The 19,095-nt window shown below is 37.0% G+C and overlaps 2 protein-coding genes across 2 annotated transcripts; both read left to right on the forward strand.

Moving 5' to 3' along the window:
• The first annotated feature begins 8 nt into the window (after positions 1–8).
• LOC108038472 (cilia- and flagella-associated protein 299) lies at positions 9–8,384 on the forward strand. Its single transcript, XM_017115259.2, has 2 exons — positions 9–486; positions 7,916–8,384. The coding sequence occupies exons 1-2, from the start codon at positions 157–159 to the stop codon at positions 8,309–8,311; spliced, it is 726 nt and encodes a 241-aa protein (XP_016970748.1). The 5' UTR covers positions 9–156; the 3' UTR covers positions 8,312–8,384.
• A 1,257-nt stretch (positions 8,385–9,641) lies between these two features.
• On the forward strand, positions 9,642–17,655 carry LOC108038473 (glutamate receptor ionotropic, kainate 2). The gene is made up of 11 exons (XM_017115260.2): positions 9,642–9,828; positions 9,900–10,046; positions 10,143–10,205; positions 10,267–10,470; positions 10,524–10,735; positions 10,791–11,132; positions 12,198–12,629; positions 13,244–13,602; positions 13,661–14,091; positions 14,638–14,906; positions 16,029–17,655. Exons 1-11 carry the CDS (start codon positions 9,753–9,755, stop codon positions 16,500–16,502), a joined length of 3,009 nt encoding a protein of 1,002 aa, XP_016970749.1. The 5' UTR covers positions 9,642–9,752; the 3' UTR covers positions 16,503–17,655.
• Positions 17,656–19,095: the final 1,440 nt, after the last annotated feature.

Raw genomic sequence — 19,095 nt, forward strand, 5'->3', positions numbered from 1 at the left:
GGCAAACAAAATGTAAATAAAACTCAAAAATAGCTCTGATCAGGAACTCTCGCCCACAAAACTCACACTTTAGAATTAAGGGGCTTTTCTTAACCCACACAAAGAGTAAGCTACCGCTCTTAACTGAAGTCCCTCCACACCAACAATCTCATTGCAATGGGTACACAAGGCAAGAACGTGGACTTCAGCGTTTTGGAGTTCGACAACTACAACGACTACATCACCTCCTTTGCCACCGTTAAGGACTACCGATATCTGAGCAATCAGAACACGATCAAGACCATCGTCCAGCTGGGCTACCGCACCACCAAGATCCCCTATACTTCCGATGAATATGTGAAGAGGGTCGACATTGCCTTGGAGGCCATTAGGCCGAAGACAGCCCACGTAGGGCTGTTCAGCGATCTTATGGCGCCGACAAACGAGGACCCAGTGCTTCTGGAGTTTAAGTCTCGCGAGTTGCTCAACTTGAACAAGATTCTCTCGGTAAGGCAATCGCGAAAAATCCTCTTTTCGTTAAAGACTGTATCCACAAATCCTCACTTCACTTCAAATCTTTCACTTATTATACCCTTGCAGAGGGTATTATAATTTCAGTCAAAAGTTTGCAACGCAGTGAAGGAGACATTTCCGACCCTATAAAGTATATATATTATTGATCAGCATCACCAGGAGAGTCGATCTAGCCATGTCTGTCAGTCCGTCCGTCTGCCCGTCCGTCTGTCCGTCCGTCTGTCCGTCCGTCCGTCCGTTTCTACGCAAACTAGTCCCTCAGTCTTAAAGCTATCTGCTTGAAACTTTCCCAAAAGTTGTATTTCTATTGCAGGTAGTATATAAGTCGGAACGAGCCGGATCGGGGGACTATATCATATAGCTGCCATTAACTGAACGATTGGAAATGCCATAACTTTGGTGTTTTTAAAGTTAGGAAGTATTAAGAATACATCATATGAATAATTTTGAAGAATAAAATTAACAGAATATTCTGCAAGGGTATATCAACTTCGGCTCCGTCCGAAGTAAGCTTTCCTTTCTTGTCTTTAAAAGTAACTGCGGAAATTGCGTAGTATTGAGACCCCTACCCCAAAAGATCGCGAAAAAAGTATCCTCCTGAACCGCGATTTTACGTTTACGTTAAGAGTTTGCTATAAACAATTAATTAGGCTTTTCTACCACTTATGAATATATATATATAAAATTAAAAATATATATGATTGTCAAAAAAACACAAAATGTAAAATTCCAGAACATTGGGTTATTGGCGGAACCATGGGCAGTGCACTGCCGCAAAACAAAATATCCTGGATGGATAATAATTTCTTAAGAATTGAAGTAGCTAACACCTATGTAAAATACTACTACTACTGCCTAACATATAAAAAAATCGATTTCCGAACAAAGCACTTATCTTGCAGGGTTGGCCAGGTAATCGACCGTACATTTTTGAAATCTATTAGTGTCTTTTTGACCTTGCTATGAATTTTTAAATTAACGAACAGTCAAAACTGAACGACTTAGTGGAATCGGGTATTTTTCCCCCACGTTTTTAGATATGTATATTTTTCTCCTTGCAGCGGATACATTTGTGATACGATCTCGCCGAAATTATTCATCATTTCATTACTCATAGCTATATGGAATTTATGTCGGCATTATGATTTTACCCCAATAACGTCACAAAGCTGGGATGAAAAAATTAATTTTTTTTTTTGGAGGCTCTCAAATTTGATGGAGCTGTTTTAAAAGCTTAACTTTAGGTTCAAACGATAAATTATCAACCAACTCTAAAAATCTCATTTACACCCGCAAATTTGTATGGTATATAATCTTATGCAACGCATTAATTACCAAAAATAATCCTAAAAACAGAACTCGCCATATTTTTGTCTTCAATGGCATCAAATCATAAATTGTAGGGCAAATTTTTCAAAAATTTAGAGCGTTTCCTTTATAAAATCTAAAGCAAAAGCCCTAAAATAAGAAAAACTTTTTAAAAAAATAAAATTTTTTTTTAAAGTAGGGCATTTTACCATAAATTAGAAACATGTATAAAACCAGTTTCTACATACATGATGTAATTTCTCATTCGGATTTATGGACTTATGTATATTTATGTAAGTGTTATTTTATGTATATGATCTAAGCTGTTCATTCAGAAAAGTCACAAAGTGTGTATTATTAGTATTGCACTAATGAATTGCCAATATCGATTTCAACTGGAATCCTGGGGGGTAGAGAAAATCATAATTAATTTATACAAGTAAACTTTTGTTAGTCCGTCGGTGGGACTCGAACCCAGGGCTCCCGCGCGTGAGTTCGAAGACATCGAATTGAACCGGGGTCGCGCGTGAAGAACACACGGCAACAAAATATCAAATGTAAATATCAAACAAATAAATATACCTGAAACAGAAAATTATGGCTTAATCAACAAAATATCTCTAACTTAAAAAAAAAATTTCATCACGAGTGAGTAAATATTCCTCACTGGGGATGAATCGACAGGTATTGTTGTCCAATTCACAAACACCATCCGACCTTTAAAGAAATCGGAAATATGTTGGAATTAAAAAAACAACATTTTATGATCAGCACATTTTCATGTGGTGTAAGAGAGAGGTGCAAAAAGACAATTCAGAAACGGACAGACGAAGCTAAAATTCATGCGAAACAAAATAGTGCTTTTAAGATTGGATTTTAGACATTACACGGTAGTACACGGCTTTCACTCAAACAATTAAATTTGACGTGGTCATGTTATATGAATAAAAAACAAAAAAATATACCACTACCGGGTGAAATTAAGGTTTATTTTCTCACATTTTATTTTGCATGTCTTATACCCAGCTATAATCGCATTTTCCGTGATGGGCAACTTTGGCACCCAAGCATTTTGCAACGCATGCGTTTGAATATATTTTTCTGTTTACTCCGCAAACAGGATCATAATCCCGGGAACAGACACATGCGGCTTCTGTGAGTTCCAACAGAGCGAACAGGCAGACAACGATCAACGCAAGGAAACGCATGGCCATCAGTATAATAATATGGCATATAGGGCATGGTATATATACTAGTAACAGGAAATCGTTTAAACTTAAAGTGTAAAATCAAAATTTAACACTGGTTAAAATCACACAATTAAATTTGTTTTTATAACAAAAGTTTTTATACCCTTGCAGAGGGTATTATAATTTTGGTCAGAAGTTTGTAACGCAGTGAAGAAGACGTTTCCGACCCCATAAAGTATATATATTCTTGATCAGGATCAATAGGGGAGTCGATATAGCTATGTCCGTCTGTTTCAATACCGTTTGCGACCACAGTTTTAAAGCTAGCGATCTGAAACGCAGATCACGTTTGAAAACTGATCGGACGTCTATATCCTATAGCTCCTATAGGAACAATCGGATATACCTTGCATGAATTGATGATATTTCGTATTTTTTATGCATACCTTGATCAGGGTAAAAGCGCGTCCCGATCGGACGTCTATATCCTATAGCTCCCATAGGAACAATAGGGTGAAATCGGGAAATGAGAGTTTTCCAAACATAAGGTAAACCATTTGTGCAAAGGTCTACACCGCGCAGTACCTAAGTACGCAAAACAAATTTAATTTGACTTGTTCATGGTATATGAATAAGACAGATTTCTAATTGTTTGTGGCAGTAACAGATACGTATTTAATGTCACATATAAATAAATCATATATAAAATGAATGGAAATATCACTTGAATAGGCAGACTTGTCATTGGGGAGTAGTAGTATTTTGCATATGCTATGACCACATACATTTTCGTATTCCGGTTAGGTGCAATTTCCGTAATGGGCAATACTGACACCATCGCATTTTGAGTAGGTTTTTTGTTTATTCCGCAGACAGGGTCTCTTTTGTGAATTCCAACATAGCGAATAGGCAGAGGAGCGATCAACGCAAGGAAACGCATTGCCATTCTCTATATATCAATATGGCATATAATGCATGGTATATATACTAGTACCAGGAAATCGTTTAAACTTAAAGTGTGAAATCATAATTTTAACACTGGTTAAAATCACATAATTAAATTTGTTTATATTTAAAACATCATAGCAAATGTGAAAGAGCGACAAAAAAATCTTTTTTTAATGAAGAGGCTGAGAACAGGAATTAGAACACCACCTCTTAAATATTTATACCCGTTTCTCGTAGAGTAAAAGGGTATATTGTATTCGTGCAATTTTTTTTTTTTTTTTTTGATCGCTAAGGTATGGAAATCTTCGAAAGATACTAGGTCCGCCATCACCTTGTGTGGTCGGGTAATGTCTAGCATGCACGATTCACTGCTTTATTAGAACCTTCTTCACGTTGAGGGTTCTGCAATGCCTACGTACTAAAACCATCCTTATATTATATGATTACTACTTAAGCGATGTTTATGCCTTCTTTTTATGCCGAGGCAGCAGGCGTTATTTGTAACAGCTAGAAGGAAGCGTTTCCGACCCTATAAAGTATATATATTCTTGATCAGGGTCACTAGCCGAGTCGATATAGCCATGTCCGTCTGTCCGTCTGTCTGTCTGTCCGTCTGTCTGTCCGTCCGTATGAACGCTGAGATCTCGGAAACTATAAAAGCTAGAAGATTGGCATTTTGCATGCAGATTCTAGGAGTTCCTACGCAGCGCAAGTTTGTTTCAAAAAGGTGCCACGCCCCCTTTAACGCCCACAATCGCTTATATACGATTTTAAAAATTTAAATATTTCACAAAAGTAAAAATGCAGTTTTATTGTGTTTATCAATACCTATCGAAATGTAGAAGATTTTCAAAATTTCAAATTCAAAATTTTAAATTTTTCAAATCGGACCATTCATTAAAAAGTTATGCGTGATCAAAGTTTCTATCTCCATCTCCCTCGCACTCCCTTTACCTGAGTAACGGGTATCTGATAGTCGGGGCACCCGACTATAGCGTTCTCTCTTGTTTTAAATGAAATAATTTAATGTTCCGATTTTTTTTCCTATCCTGATTTGTCAACTTCAAAATGTAGAAACGAAAAATCGGTGCTTAGCATTTTCAACAAATTTGTACAATAGTCACTAACATAAGCATTGATTGCTATAAAGCCCTGCAGTTTTAGAAGTCATTCATATTTTGACCTCTGCCACCACAATGTCTTAAAATGTTTTAGCAATAAGAATTTAACTTTAGCTTACTATAGTTCATGAAAAGTTTTTCTTTTTTTTTTGTTAGGGACTTACAAGTTAAAAATAAATTTCTGAAAACTACATTTCAAATTTGTTAAAGATGTCCATATCCATATTCTTGACTTCAGTTATTAGATCCGATTTTTATACCCTTGCAGAGGGTATTATAATTTTGGTCAGAAGTTTGTAACGCAGTGAAGGAGACGTTTCCGACCCCATAAAGTATATATATTCTTGATCAGGATCAATAGGGGAGTCGATATAGCCATGTCCGTCTGTCCGTCTGTCCGTCTGTCCGTCTGTCCGTCTGTCCGTCTGTCCGTCTGTTTCAATACCGTTTGTGAGCTCAGTTTAAAAGCTAGCGATCTGAAACTTTCACACGCGTCCTAAAACATGTGTACGCAGATCAAGTTTGAAAATCGCCCCGATCGGACGTCTATATCCTATAGCTCCCATAGGAACAATCGGATATATCTAGCAAAAATTGATGATATTTCGCGCAGTGTAAAAGCTATTGACATGAATTTTTCCAAATCGTATTTTTTTATGCATACCTTGATCAGGGTAAAAGCGCGTGTCAATCGGACGTCTATATCCTATAGCTCCCATAGGAAAAATAGGGTAAAATCGGTCCAAATTTTATGTTTTTCAGAATATTTCGCGCTGTGTAAAAGCTATTGCTATAAATTTTTTCAAATCGTATTTTTTTATACATTCCTTCATCAAGGTGAAAGCGCGTGCTGATCGGACGTCTATATCCTATAGCTCCCATAGGAACAATCGGATATAACTTTCAAGAATGGAAGATATTTTGTGCAGTGTAAAAGCTATTAACATAAATCTTTCCAAATCTTATTTTTTTATGCATACCTTGATCAGGGTAAAAGCGCTTGGCGATCGGACGTCTATATCCTATAGCTCCCATAGGAACAATAGGGTGAAATCGGTTAAAATTTAATGATTTTTAGGATATTTCGCACAGTATATAAGCAATTGACATGAATCTTTCCAAATCGTATTTTTTTATGCATACCTTGATTATGATAAAAGCACGTGACGATCGGACGTCTATATCCTACAGCTCCCATAGGAACAACAGGGTGAAATCGGTCCAAATTTGATGATTTTCTGAATTTTTCGCGTAGTGTGTAAGCTACTGACATAAATTTTTCCAAGTCTTATTTATTTACGCATATCTTGATTAGGGTAAAAGCGCTTGCCGATCGGACGTCTATTTCTTATAGCTTCCGTAGGAAAAATAGTTAAAGGCTGCGAAAGTATCCCTTTTTTTCTATTTTTATATGACATTTTTGCAGTATAAAAGCAATTGACATTAAACGATGAAAATCTAGTTTATTTATGTATACCTTATTCCTTTGGCTACTTTTTCAGTTTTAGCAATTTCGGCAAAGTCTGCAAGGGTATTAAAACTTCGGCTTGCCGAAGTTAGCTTCCGTCCTCGTTTTTAATAAGGTCAGAAAACCTTGATCTCACTACTGGTCTCATAGATCCAATAAGAAATACTCTAACGAAACATTTCCAGTTTTTCTGCATGAAAATAAAGTGAACTTAAAATTCAATTCAATTCAATAGCTGTTTAAAAAGATTTAATTCTGAAAATATTTAAAATTGCGCCCACTGCGCTGCGTGACATAACTAGAGTCTGCATAACGAATCCACGCTTCCTTCTACCTGTTGCACACGTTCCAACGAATCACTCTTTGACTAACGGGTAATTATACCCGTTACTCGTAGAGTAAAAGGGTATATTGTATTCGTGCAAAAGTATGTAACAGCTAGAAGGAAGCGTTTCCGACCCTATAAAGTATATATATTCTTGTTCAGGATCACTAGCCGAGTCGATCTAGCCATGTCCGTCTGTCCGTCTGTCTGTCCGTCTGTCCGTCTGTCCGTCTGTCCGTCTGTCTGTCCGTCTGTCTGTCCGTATGAACGCTGAGATCTCGGAAACTATAAAAGCTAGAAGATTGGCATTTTGCATGCAGATTCTAGGAGTTCCTACGCAGCGCAAGTTTGTTTCAAAATGGTGCCACGCCCCCTTTAACGCCCACAATCGCTTATATACGATTTTAAAAATTTAAATATTTCGGAAAAGTAAAAATGCAGTTTTATTGTGTTTATCAATACCTATCGAAATGTAGCAGAATTTTTTCAAATCGGACCATTCGTTAAAAAGTTATGCGTGATCAAAGTTTCTATCTCCATCTCCCTCGCACTCCCTTTACCTGAGTAACGGGTATCTGATAGTCGGGGCACCCGATTATAGCGTTCTCTCTTGTTTTTAAATAAGAAATGTTATACATTTTTATTTTAATAGGCTTGAACATTTTTTTAATCAATCAATACAGATTCTTACTCAATAGTTTCAAACAGATAACTCTTTAGGGACGTTTTTTGTACAGAAAAATAATCTAGTAGTAACTAATAGTCGGACGACTGTATTAAATTTTTGTCATAAGAAAGATTAAAAAAATTAATGGAAAAACACTTGGGTTATCGATTTCGGAAATATTAACTATATATATCTGACATGGAATAATCAAAAATGTATCGGGAAATCGATACAGCTGCATTGCTTTTAAACTATACGCATACAAAATCGATACATATTTAATTTAACACATGGAAGTATAGTTTCGCCTCTTAAGACAATCAAAGCCTCTTTATATAATCCATGCCCAAACCCACTTAATGAACTGTATTCCAGACAATCGTATTTACCTCGTACATCAACATCGACGGGTCAGAGATCTCCGGCTACATTGACCTGGACATGAGCTGGCGCAACTGCTACCGCGAGGCCATCAGACACACCGACTGGCGGGGAGTCTTTGGAGGTAAAGCGCGGCTGAAGCCCATGCCCCACCACCTCAGCTATTCGAATCCGCGGTACAACGTGGTCAAGTACTCCGACAGCGACAACTACCAGGTGATGCACGACCACAACTACGGACTGATGTTCATGCACCGGGGCGATCACAAGATGATCTCGGTGGGCGGCCAGGTCAACATGTACTCGCGGAACGCCAAGCGATCGATGGTCTACTCCCCCAAGTTCGGATATGTGGTCTTCTACGATCACTTTGTGCGCAAGAAGGTCTAGAGGGAGGTCGGTGAAGTCTTCATCAAAATTATGAAATTATGGTATGATTAATAAAGTATAGGAATAATCTGAAGCTATTATTTTGCACTTTAAAGGGATCATACTAAACACTTTAACATTAAGCGGAAATGCCGTTTTTTGAAATAAGCTTAAATTTTAACATTTAACATTTTTCAAATGTATAATTGAGACTGTATTCGACCAGCAATGAACTACTTATAAATAGCTTAGATTTATACACCTGAATTCCATAGCGCCAACAAGTTCTTGATCAAAATTTTCAGTTACCTTTCTATTGAAACATTCAAGGCTATAGTAGGCCACCCTTTCTTATTACTCTTGAGTCCCATGTTTCTGCCTAAAGCACTGCCTTTCATAGCTCCATAAAACCTCCATCGATCATATGTGCATGCCCTACCATGATTTTAAGTCCACCGTGCTTTACTGTCTTCGGTGGTATTCTGCATTTGGAGGTCGACGGTTTGGACTCACCTGTCCAAAGGATATAATGCCAATTAGATAGTGGTCAGTTCAAGTGGCTTTTGGCTAATTTCAACCTGGCTTTTATATGCCTTTTACCAAGTAATGACACCTTCCGTGAACTTCGCGCATTCAAATTGTTCTCATGAAGTCGCCGGCCAATGGTCACATCACTGATCCCCAAGCCAATCTTCGCTTTTATATCCCTAGAGGAAGCAAAAGGATTAGCTTTGCTGAAGCGTACCATCGTTTTTCGGATTTCGGTTCATATCTGATGGCATTAGAAACCATCTTGGCAGAACATTTCAAAAGGCTTTGAATATCTTTTTATGTTTTGCCCTCCTTTCTAAGCGGAATGATCTCTTCCCTTTCTCGCTTGAAGCAGTGAGGTCCTTTACCCACTAAAATGAAATTTTTTGCGTAGCAAAAGTGTTTCGTCATATTAACTATAATAAAGAACTCAATTAAACTTCCTTTTAACAAAATTACAAAAACTTTCGGCACTTTGCCCCACCCCCTTTTGTAATATACCGTGACACTGACGAAATGTAAACATTTTTATTATTTTATAAACGATGAAATTTAAAGTTTACGGGACGCGAGATAAGAGTACCCCATGAATCATAATAAAACACAATATAAATTTGGCACCGTTTCAAGTGGGAACTTGGCTCTCTTTTGCTCTCATAACATTTTGCAATGTTTAGAATAGGCCTAGCAAAACAAACGGCATATGGCGGGCGCTCTCTCGGGATCTTTTTCGCTCTCGGGCCTTTAAATTTAGCATAGCTCTGATTCCGTTCTTATTTCGTATGTCGACCAATGCTCATTGCATTGCAGACCTCCGAGACATACAGTTGAAAACGAGCGAAAATTTAGTGGGCTAGTTTTACATCATCATCAAAGCCAGTTAGCTTAAGCAGTTTAATTAAGTGAATTTCTACGAATCAAAGCATACGAAATGTATTCGGTAATTATCAGTCATATCCTACTGATTGTATTGCCAGTAATCGCCGATAGAAATCAGTTTATGGTGGGTAAGTTTCTTTCAAATTAGGTCACAGTCTCGACTGCGGCTACTCGAGTCAAATTTTTGCACATTCTCTAGGAAGCATCTTTACATCGGACAAAGATGAATCGGAAATCGCATTCCGAACTGCGGTGGACCGAGCTAACATATTGGAGCGAAACATAGAACTTGTTCCAATTGTGATGTATGCCAACACGGATGACAGTTTCATCATGGAAAAAATGGGTATGAATTAAAAGATACTAATTTAATTCTATGACTTAATATCGACAATATATATAAGCAAGCCGTTGCTCATTCCAAATCCTTAATCTATTTTAGTTTGCAATTTAATTTCCCAAGGAGTAATTGCCATTTTCGGACCCAGTACAGGGAGCAGTTCTGGCAAGTATTGAAAAATAAGTCAAAAGATTGAAACAAATGTAATTCAGCATCTCCATCGCAGACATAATTGCCTCAATATGTGATACCCTGGATATACCGCACATTGTTTACGACTGGATACCAAATGAGTCCATACCAGATCGAGAGCACTCCACCATGACCCTCAATGTTCACCCAGATAACCTCTTGTTATCCCAGGGACTTGCTGAGATTGTGAAGAGCTTTGGCTGGCGAAGTTTTACAGTTGTCTATGAGACCGATAGAGGTGAGTTCTAAAATTGCAACGCGATAAGTATTAATATTTTGGCGACATTCTAGAGCTGCAGCAACTTCAGGATATTTTGCAAGTCGGTGAGCCCAGCAGCAATCCAACTACAGTGAAACAACTGGGACCGGATGACGACCATAGACCTTTTTTGAAGGAAATTAAGCTCTCCACTGATAACTGCTTGATTCTCCATTGTGCCCCGGATAATCTGTTGAACATATTGCAACAAGCTAATGAGCTAAAAATGTTGGGCGAATATCAGGTTCATATTCAAAAGATGTGCAAATAGCTTAATTGATTGATTCCTTTTTTTTAAGAGCATATTTATACCTCTTCTGGACACGCATTCCGTTGAGTTCGGAGAACTTGCTAAGGTCGAGGCCAACATAACAACGGTACGTCTGATGGATCCAACCGATTTCCACGTCAAAAACGTAGTGCACGACTGGGAGGAGCGCGAGAAACGCGAGGGGCGCTACTTTAAAGTGGAGCCCAAGCGAGTAAAAACCCAGATGATACTGCTCAATGATGCCGTTTGGCTTTTTTCAAAAGGACTTACTGAGCTCGGAATTTTCGAGGAGCTTACTGCACCCGAACTAGAATGCAGGCGAAAGAAACCCTGGCCATTTGGCAAACGCATCATTGAGTTCATGAAAGCGGTAAGTTGTTAAAAAAAAACTGGAGTCTTCGAATGTATGCTTTATTAGAGTCTTCTTAACTTACTATTTAAACCTATTAAACCGTATTTAGGTCATTGAAAGCTCATTTTACTAGAATTAGGACCTTTTTCAACTTTATTAGACACGCTACAGAGATTGGTTTGTTAATATATATGATAAAACTCGAAAAAAGTTTGTGAAATTCAATATCAATAAATTGCACCTTAAAATATACACTTATAAAACTGAAATTCATTTTATCGCCTACTCCCGGAGATGGATCTATTAAGCCCAACAATTGAAGAATTTATTAATTTATTTAATTTTCAAGATATTCTACCCAAAAGAACATAAAACTAAACAACTTTGAAGGGTCATTATTATCTTCTACAAATTCTAATAAGGGTTACATATTTGTAATCGTAAAAGATCTTCCTATTTAATAGAGTCTTAATTTAATTTCGGTTTTCTGTAAAATTATGGTGACAGGCTTTGAATACTAACAACTTTTCCAACTTTTGCCGAACTATTTCATTTTACGTGTAAAAGAAAAAGTTGTTACTAGTAAAATTTGCTTTGATAACCGAAATTGGCTGACCAGAATTAGGCACAAATTTAAAATAGGCAAGCCGAAGTTTATATACCCTTGCAGTTAGTACAAAACAACTACATTTCGATTTCTATGCCTATATTACTAAAAACAATGAAGCCGTGTCGATTTTGCGCTGCATTTTTTCGTCGTTTCTATGGCAACTATATGATTTTGTTGTGCGAATTTGACAAAACTAAAAGCGTAATTTCGATTTAGTAAAAAATTACTATATCTCAAAGATTATTTTGATAAACAGAAAAACAGCAAATTAAAATTTTATTTAATTTTATTTTTTTTAATCTTTTTTCGATTCTTCTATGGGAGCTATAAAACCGTAATTCGACTCTGCATATGCATATATGGTCGGAAATGTCTCCTTGTCTTAAGTTATAAAGGGTATAAAAATATTACTTTCTTATATTAGATGTTGCTTTTGTCTAAAGAGGTCATTTATATCCATTTACCCTTTGCAGCGGTCCGAAGAGACGTCCACGGGACGGATTGACTTCAATGAAAATGGCCAACGAAGCTTCTTCACACTACGATTTATGCAACTGAATGCAACCGGCTTCTTGGATCTAGCCACTTGGGATCCGGTGAACGGTTTGGACGTCCTCAATGACGGCGAAGAGAGCAAGAAGAGAGTAGGCCAGAAGCTGTTAAACAAGACATTTATTGTGTCATCCCGACTGGGAGCACCTTTTCTCACGCGGCGAGTACGGGAGGAAGGGGAAGTCTTGAGCGGAAATTCCGAATTCGAGGGCTACTCCATTGACCTAATCGCCGAAATAGCCAAAATGCTGAATTTTAAGTACGAGTTCCGACTTACTCCCGATGGCAAATACGGTGCCCTTAACAAGGTGACCCAGACTTGGGATGGCATCGTGGGACAATTGATCGATGGGGTAAGTTGGTTATTTTCTTAACTTAAAGAGTCACGTTGAAATGGTGCATTAGAAACTTTCTAAGTTGTACGTTATCAACTTATTTTTCTATACCCTATGCCTACAATGAAAAGGGTACGGTGTCTTCGTGAAACAATTGCGAATATATTAATATTCAATAAACTACACTAGTTTAACAAATTAAATCGACAATTAATTCCAGAGGTGAAAGTTTGCTTATATAAATTGGATTGTTAAAAAAATTTTAAATAGTTTTCAAAACTCAAGAAGGGCTACCATAAAACAAAAACGCATAGAAACTGAAATTAATTTTATCGCTTTTACTCAACAATTTTAGTGCAGCAAAGCCATCAGGAAATGTTTAAAGTTTCAGCTCAATTAAAGTTAAGCTGAATTCTAGTCTATTTTTGTACCACTGCGTTCTCAAAACTGGGACGAAATGAAAAGATCTCGGTTTCATATCAGTGATCTGCAGATAAAATCTTTTTTGAATCATTAGCGTTTAGTCTTAGGGAATTTAGTTCAAAAAGTTCAGATATTGCCGACCTGTGTAATTGTCTTATTTCAAATTTAACTGAAAACACAATAAAATACATTTAACGTTTTATTTTCAGAATGCCGACCTTGGCATCTGTGATTTGACCATGACATCTTCCCGACGCCAGGCCGTGGACTTTACACCTCCTTTCATGACCTTGGGAATCAGTATCCTGTTCTCCAAGCCCCCTACCCCACCCACTGATCTGTTCTCCTTCTTGTCTCCCTTCTCGTTGGATGTGTGGACTTACATGGGAACAGCGTACCTCTTCATATCCACGCTCCTGTGCGCACTGGCTCGAATGGCGCCCGACGACTGGGAAAATCCTCATCCGTGCAAGGAGCCAGAGGAGGTGGAGAACATATGGTCGATTATGAACACCACCTGGCTCTCGATTGGATCGTTGATGGGACAGGGCTGTGACATTCTGCCCAAGTGAGGGGAGGTTGCCCAAGTACACAGTTCCTCGTCTTACATGTGATTTATTTTTCAGGGCAGCATCCACAAGATTGGTGACTGGAATGTGGTGGTTCTTCGCTCTGATGATGCTGAACTCCTACACGGCCAATTTGGCCGCCTTCCTAACCAATTCCCGCCAGGCAAACTCGATCAGCAGCGCAGAGGATCTGGCGGGCCAAAACAAGATTAAGTACGGTGCAATGGCCGGTGGTTCCACAATGGGTTTCTTTCGAGACTCCAACTTCAGTACTTACCAAAAGATGTGGACCGCCATGGAAAGCGCCAGTCCCTCAGTTTTTACAAAAACCAATGACGAGGGCGTCGAGAGGGTGCAGAAGGGCAAGAACCTGTACGCATTTCTGATGGAGTCTACCACTTTGGAATACAATGTGGAGCGCAAGTGCGATCTGGTGCAGATCGGCGGCTTGCTGGACTATAAAAGCTATGGCATCGCTATGCCGTTTAGTAAGTGTTGATTAGAACCCAATTTCCATTTAAGATTTCCCATGAACTTTGAGTACTTTGAGTTTAACGAATTGACTTACTCCTGTAAAAAAATGTTTGATTTGCAAGACAATTTTACTAAAAGTTCCCGACTGGCGATATCAGTTTTATACCCTTGTAAAAACGTAGCTTGTAACTTTGATTTATTTCTGTTCTTCTTCTTCCAATACTTGGATAATTTATAAAACATTAAAAAAAAATGAATTTAAGTTTAGCCCATTAGTAACATTGACCAACAAAATTAATAATGGTTTAGTAACCATGAAATAGTTAATAATTATGCGTAGCGCTATAAGTCGTTCTCGTAAATGTTATTTAACTGCAAATTATAGTTGAAAATGATGATATTTTACCATCAAATGGTTAACTAAGCATCATCAAAATACATCTTACAATTCTCATAGTATCATTGGTTAATTTGAACAAAATAAAAAATAAATTATAACAAACATGTTTCAGTTAATATTCTGATTAAAAGGCTAGCATTCATTCTAAAAATTCTTGCAGATTCCCCATACCGCAAACAGATCAGCGAGGCAGTCTTGAAGTTGGGCGAACTGGGACAGCTGGCGGAGCTGAAGCGGAAGTGGTGGAAGGAGATGCACGGCGGAGGCAACTGCGAGAAGAGCGACGAGGAGGGCGGGGACACTCCGGAACTGGGCTTGGAGAACGTGGGCGGCGTCTTTCTGGTGCTGGGACTTGGCTTGTGTGCGGCCATGGTTCTCGGCTGCACGGAGTTCTTGTGGAACGTCAAGTCAGTAGCTATTGACGAAAAGGTAATTTTTATTTACCCCGAGTTAAATTAAAACGTAAGTTTTTTTTTTTATGGAGGGATCTGTTGGTTGGGACACGAAATATGAAGTCGATATACCCCTATCAACTGTCACTTAATTTCACATTCCGCCAATGTACATCATTCTATACAGGGGCTTTCATATGAAAATAAATTAAATAAAATAAAATATATTAATTACAAATTTGATCAAATCGTAGAATTTCAGTCGACAATTTCCAATTGTTCCATACAAATTCAATTATCAGAAATTTCAACTTGTGGATTTGCTAAAAACCAGAGTTACTTTTAATTTTTTATTCAACAGCTCTCTCTGTATATATATTTACTAGGATCACACCACGTATTATTACCTATAAATTCAAATACGTGATTATAATTTGGCTTGTTAATAGCTTACTAATATTTTTAAATAATCACTATTGACAAAAATCAGTGTTCAAAAATTGTATATATCTTTCGTAGACCGGCTGTAAAGCTAAATGTATGCTTTGGTAAATTGATCAACACAAAGGAAAAACTACGATTGGCTTTACAATTCTGTCCTTTTCAACATAATTTGAAAATTCAATAAAAGGACAATCAACATTTCGGTTGCTGATTGTTTAAAAAGCAATATCCAAAGAAAACTTAAATTTGTGTTTGTAGTATTAATCTAATCTATACAATTCAATAGACATTCACAGAAATTAAATATATAAAAGATCAAAACTTATTTTACACATCAAAACATTTTTAAGTGTGATTTATTTATTTAAAAAATCGAACTGAAGCGAAAACCAAACATGCAAACTTTCTTAATCTTTCTCATACACTTTGGAGCTCAAAAAAATTCTTTGACTGGGCAATAAAAAATAAAGTAAAAGTACTGAAACTAGACTTAATTTTGTAATAAACTAAGTTTTTTCAAAGGCAAAATTTGTGTGCTATTCGCTCGTTTATTATAACTTTTTGAAAAAAATTCGCAGTCTGTATTTCAACTAGATCAACATATTTTGTTTAATAAAAGTAATATTTTAGGTAATAAAAATTAAAAATAAATAAATTTACTAAGAAGTCTAATCGAAAATGTTGCCCAGGGCTAACCAATTGCTCTTCTTCGCAGATCTCACTTAAAGATGCTTTCAAGTCTGAGGCTTTGTTTGCGGCTAAAGTTTGGATAACCACTAAACCTGTGCACACAAGCTCTGGCTCTGGCAGCTCATCTTCGGCCAGATCCTCTTCAAGCCGATCCAAGCATTCTTCAAAGTCGCAGGGATTATCTATGAAAAGTCTCAAAAGCTCAGGGGATCATGACATAGAAGCATCGGTTCACAGCAAACTGAAGAAAATCGGATCCATGTTCTCACTGAAATCACAGAAGACAACGACTCCGCCTCCGGAAATCGGCTGGAAACTGGACAAGTCAACGCAAATCGATGAAGTCCCAACTCCCGAAGGCGACCCCGAGTTGATCCCGGAGGAAGAGCTGCCCCATCCGCATCATCGACATCATCATCATCACCATCACCATCGCCATCATCACCACCAGCACGAACCAGATCAGGAGCATGAAAAAGATACGTCGCCTGTTGAGTAATGTAATTTGGTAAAAAACTGAATAATGCAACCAAATCTTATCGACCTCCATCCAAAAGACCAATTTCTTCAACAGGATGCTTTTTATTTCCGGCCTCGGGGCTTTTCACTCACAAAAAAAAATTCATTGGTCAAACTTACCAATAAAATAGTCCCTAGTCCATGGAACCTGCTTAGTCCACCTTGCTTTTATTAAATAGATTTTTCATGAAAATAGTAAATTAACCATGAATAGTAGTGTTAATATTAAATTAATTGACTTTCTTTAAATTATAACATAATATGTTCATCGTTCCCCATTTAAAACTGTGGAAGTGTTTGAAAACTTTCTACTAAAATGACCATACCTGTTAAACATAGAGTAATAGAGTAGGTTGTGTTTGTTGAAAGGTTTGCAACAGGAAGAAAGAAGAGTTTCCTACCCTAAAAGGATAGCTGAGTCGATTTAACTTCAATATCTCGAAAACTATACGTGCTAGAGATTTGGGACATAAAAAGCAGATTCTCGTTTTGCATATTAATAAAAATGTAATTTAAATTTCGTGAAATTCTGTGGGGACATAATAGAGAAATGCTTTTGGACGGTAAATAAGACTAGTTTTCGAAAGCAAATCCACAATTTACTCCGGTGCAATTTATCTGTACAGTTCTCAAACTTAACCAACTTTCTCAAAATTTGTCGAGCTGTAGCATTCGTTACACCGTGTTTATGCAAGTGAATAGGGTTCAATTTCTAGGAAAAAGAGCAATTAATGACAAAAATTAGTTAACCAGAAGTCAAGAAAAAAATTTATATATGAAAACAGGAAAAACCAAAGTAACTTACACTTTATTTTACTAATCAAGTCCAAAAAGAAATTAGTTTAATTATTCGATAGAAGTCCTTCTTCGTAAATTATTAAAAAGTTTTACCTAATTGTAATACGATTTAATTATTAATCACTGAACTTTACCTTAAAGAATAAACCTCTTTGTTGGAATTTAATTGTTATAAAAATACTATATTACTATGTTATTTTCAGCTTATGTTTTTGAAATAAAAATAGCAAAATATATCCAGTATTATTTAAATATAAAGAAAAATAGGTGAATTTCGAATCCGAAAAAATAAAACTGTATTCTACAAAACTCCATAAAAGCACTAAAGTCTGCAAACTGGGATAACCTTCCGTACCTCCTCTTTATGTACCATATTTTCTACATATGTAACTAGCAATTTCCGACTGCGAATGTTGCCGTGACTTTTTACTTATATATGTATTTACCATATTGTGTGATTAAAATCTTTTATCTTTGAGACTTTAATTTAAACGAGGAAGCTAACTGCGGAAAGCCGAAGTTTTAATACCCTTGCAGACATATAAAAATAGAACAAGAAAGGAAAGCTAACTTCGGGCAGAGCCGAAGTTGATATACCCTTGCAGAATACTCTGTAAATTATATTCTCCAAAATTATTCATATGATGCATTCTTAATACTCATAAAAAATCCCAACTTCCTAACTTTAAAAACACCAAAGTTATGGCATTTCCAATCGTTAAGTTATATGGCAGCTATAGGATATAGTCGGCCGATCCTTATGAAATTTGGTAGGTCGGATTGATTGTCCAAAAATAAAACAAATAGAAAATCCCAACTTCCTAACTTAACAAACACAAAAGTTATGGCATTTCCGATCAATCAGTTATATGGCGGCTATAGGATATAGTCGGCCGATCCTTATGAAATTTGGTCGGTCGGATTGATTGGCCAAAAATAAAACCCATAGAAAATCCCAACTTCCTAACTTAACAAACACCAAAGTTATGGCATTTCCGATCAATCAGTTATATGGCGGCTATAGGATATAGTCGGCCGATCCTTATGAAATTTGATAGATCAGATTGATTGTTCAAAAATAAAACCCATAGAAAATCCCAACTTCCTAACTGTAGAAACACCAAAGTTATGGCATTTCCGATCAATCAGTTATATGGCAGCTATAGGATATAGTCGGCCGATCCTTATGAAATTTGGTAGGTCGGATTGATTGTCCAAAAATAAAACCCATAGAAAATCCCAACTTTCTAACTTAACAATCACCAAAGTTATGGCATTTCCGATCAATCAGTTATATGGCAGCTATAGGATATAGTCGGTTCCGACATATATACTGCGTGCAAAGGAAAGAAGTGTGTGTGCAAAGTTTCAATTTGATAGCTTTAAAACTGAGAGACTAGTTTGCGTAGAAACAGACAGACGGACATGGCTATATCAACTCAGGAGGTGATCCTGATCAAGAATATATATACTTTATAGGGTCGGAGATGTCTCCTTCACTGCGTTGCACACTTTTGACCAAAATTATAATACCCTCTGCAAGGGTATAAAAAAAGGGATATTTTTCACAGCGTTTAACAATTATTCCTATGGAAGGTATAAGATATAGACGTCCGATCGCTTTTACCCTTATCAAGGTATGCGTAAATAAATAAGACTTGGAAAAATTGATGTCAATAGCTTAAACACTGCGCGAAATATCCTGAAAAACTCCTTCACTGCGTTACAAACTTCTAGAAAGAAGAAATTACCGAATGTACCGTTGATAACTTTTT

The sequence above is a fragment of the Drosophila rhopaloa genome, unplaced genomic scaffold, assembly GCF_018152115.1.
Source record: "Drosophila rhopaloa isolate 14029-0021.01 unplaced genomic scaffold, ASM1815211v1 contig_2, whole genome shotgun sequence".
In the NCBI taxonomy this organism is placed as follows: Eukaryota; Metazoa; Arthropoda; class Insecta; order Diptera; family Drosophilidae; genus Drosophila; species Drosophila rhopaloa.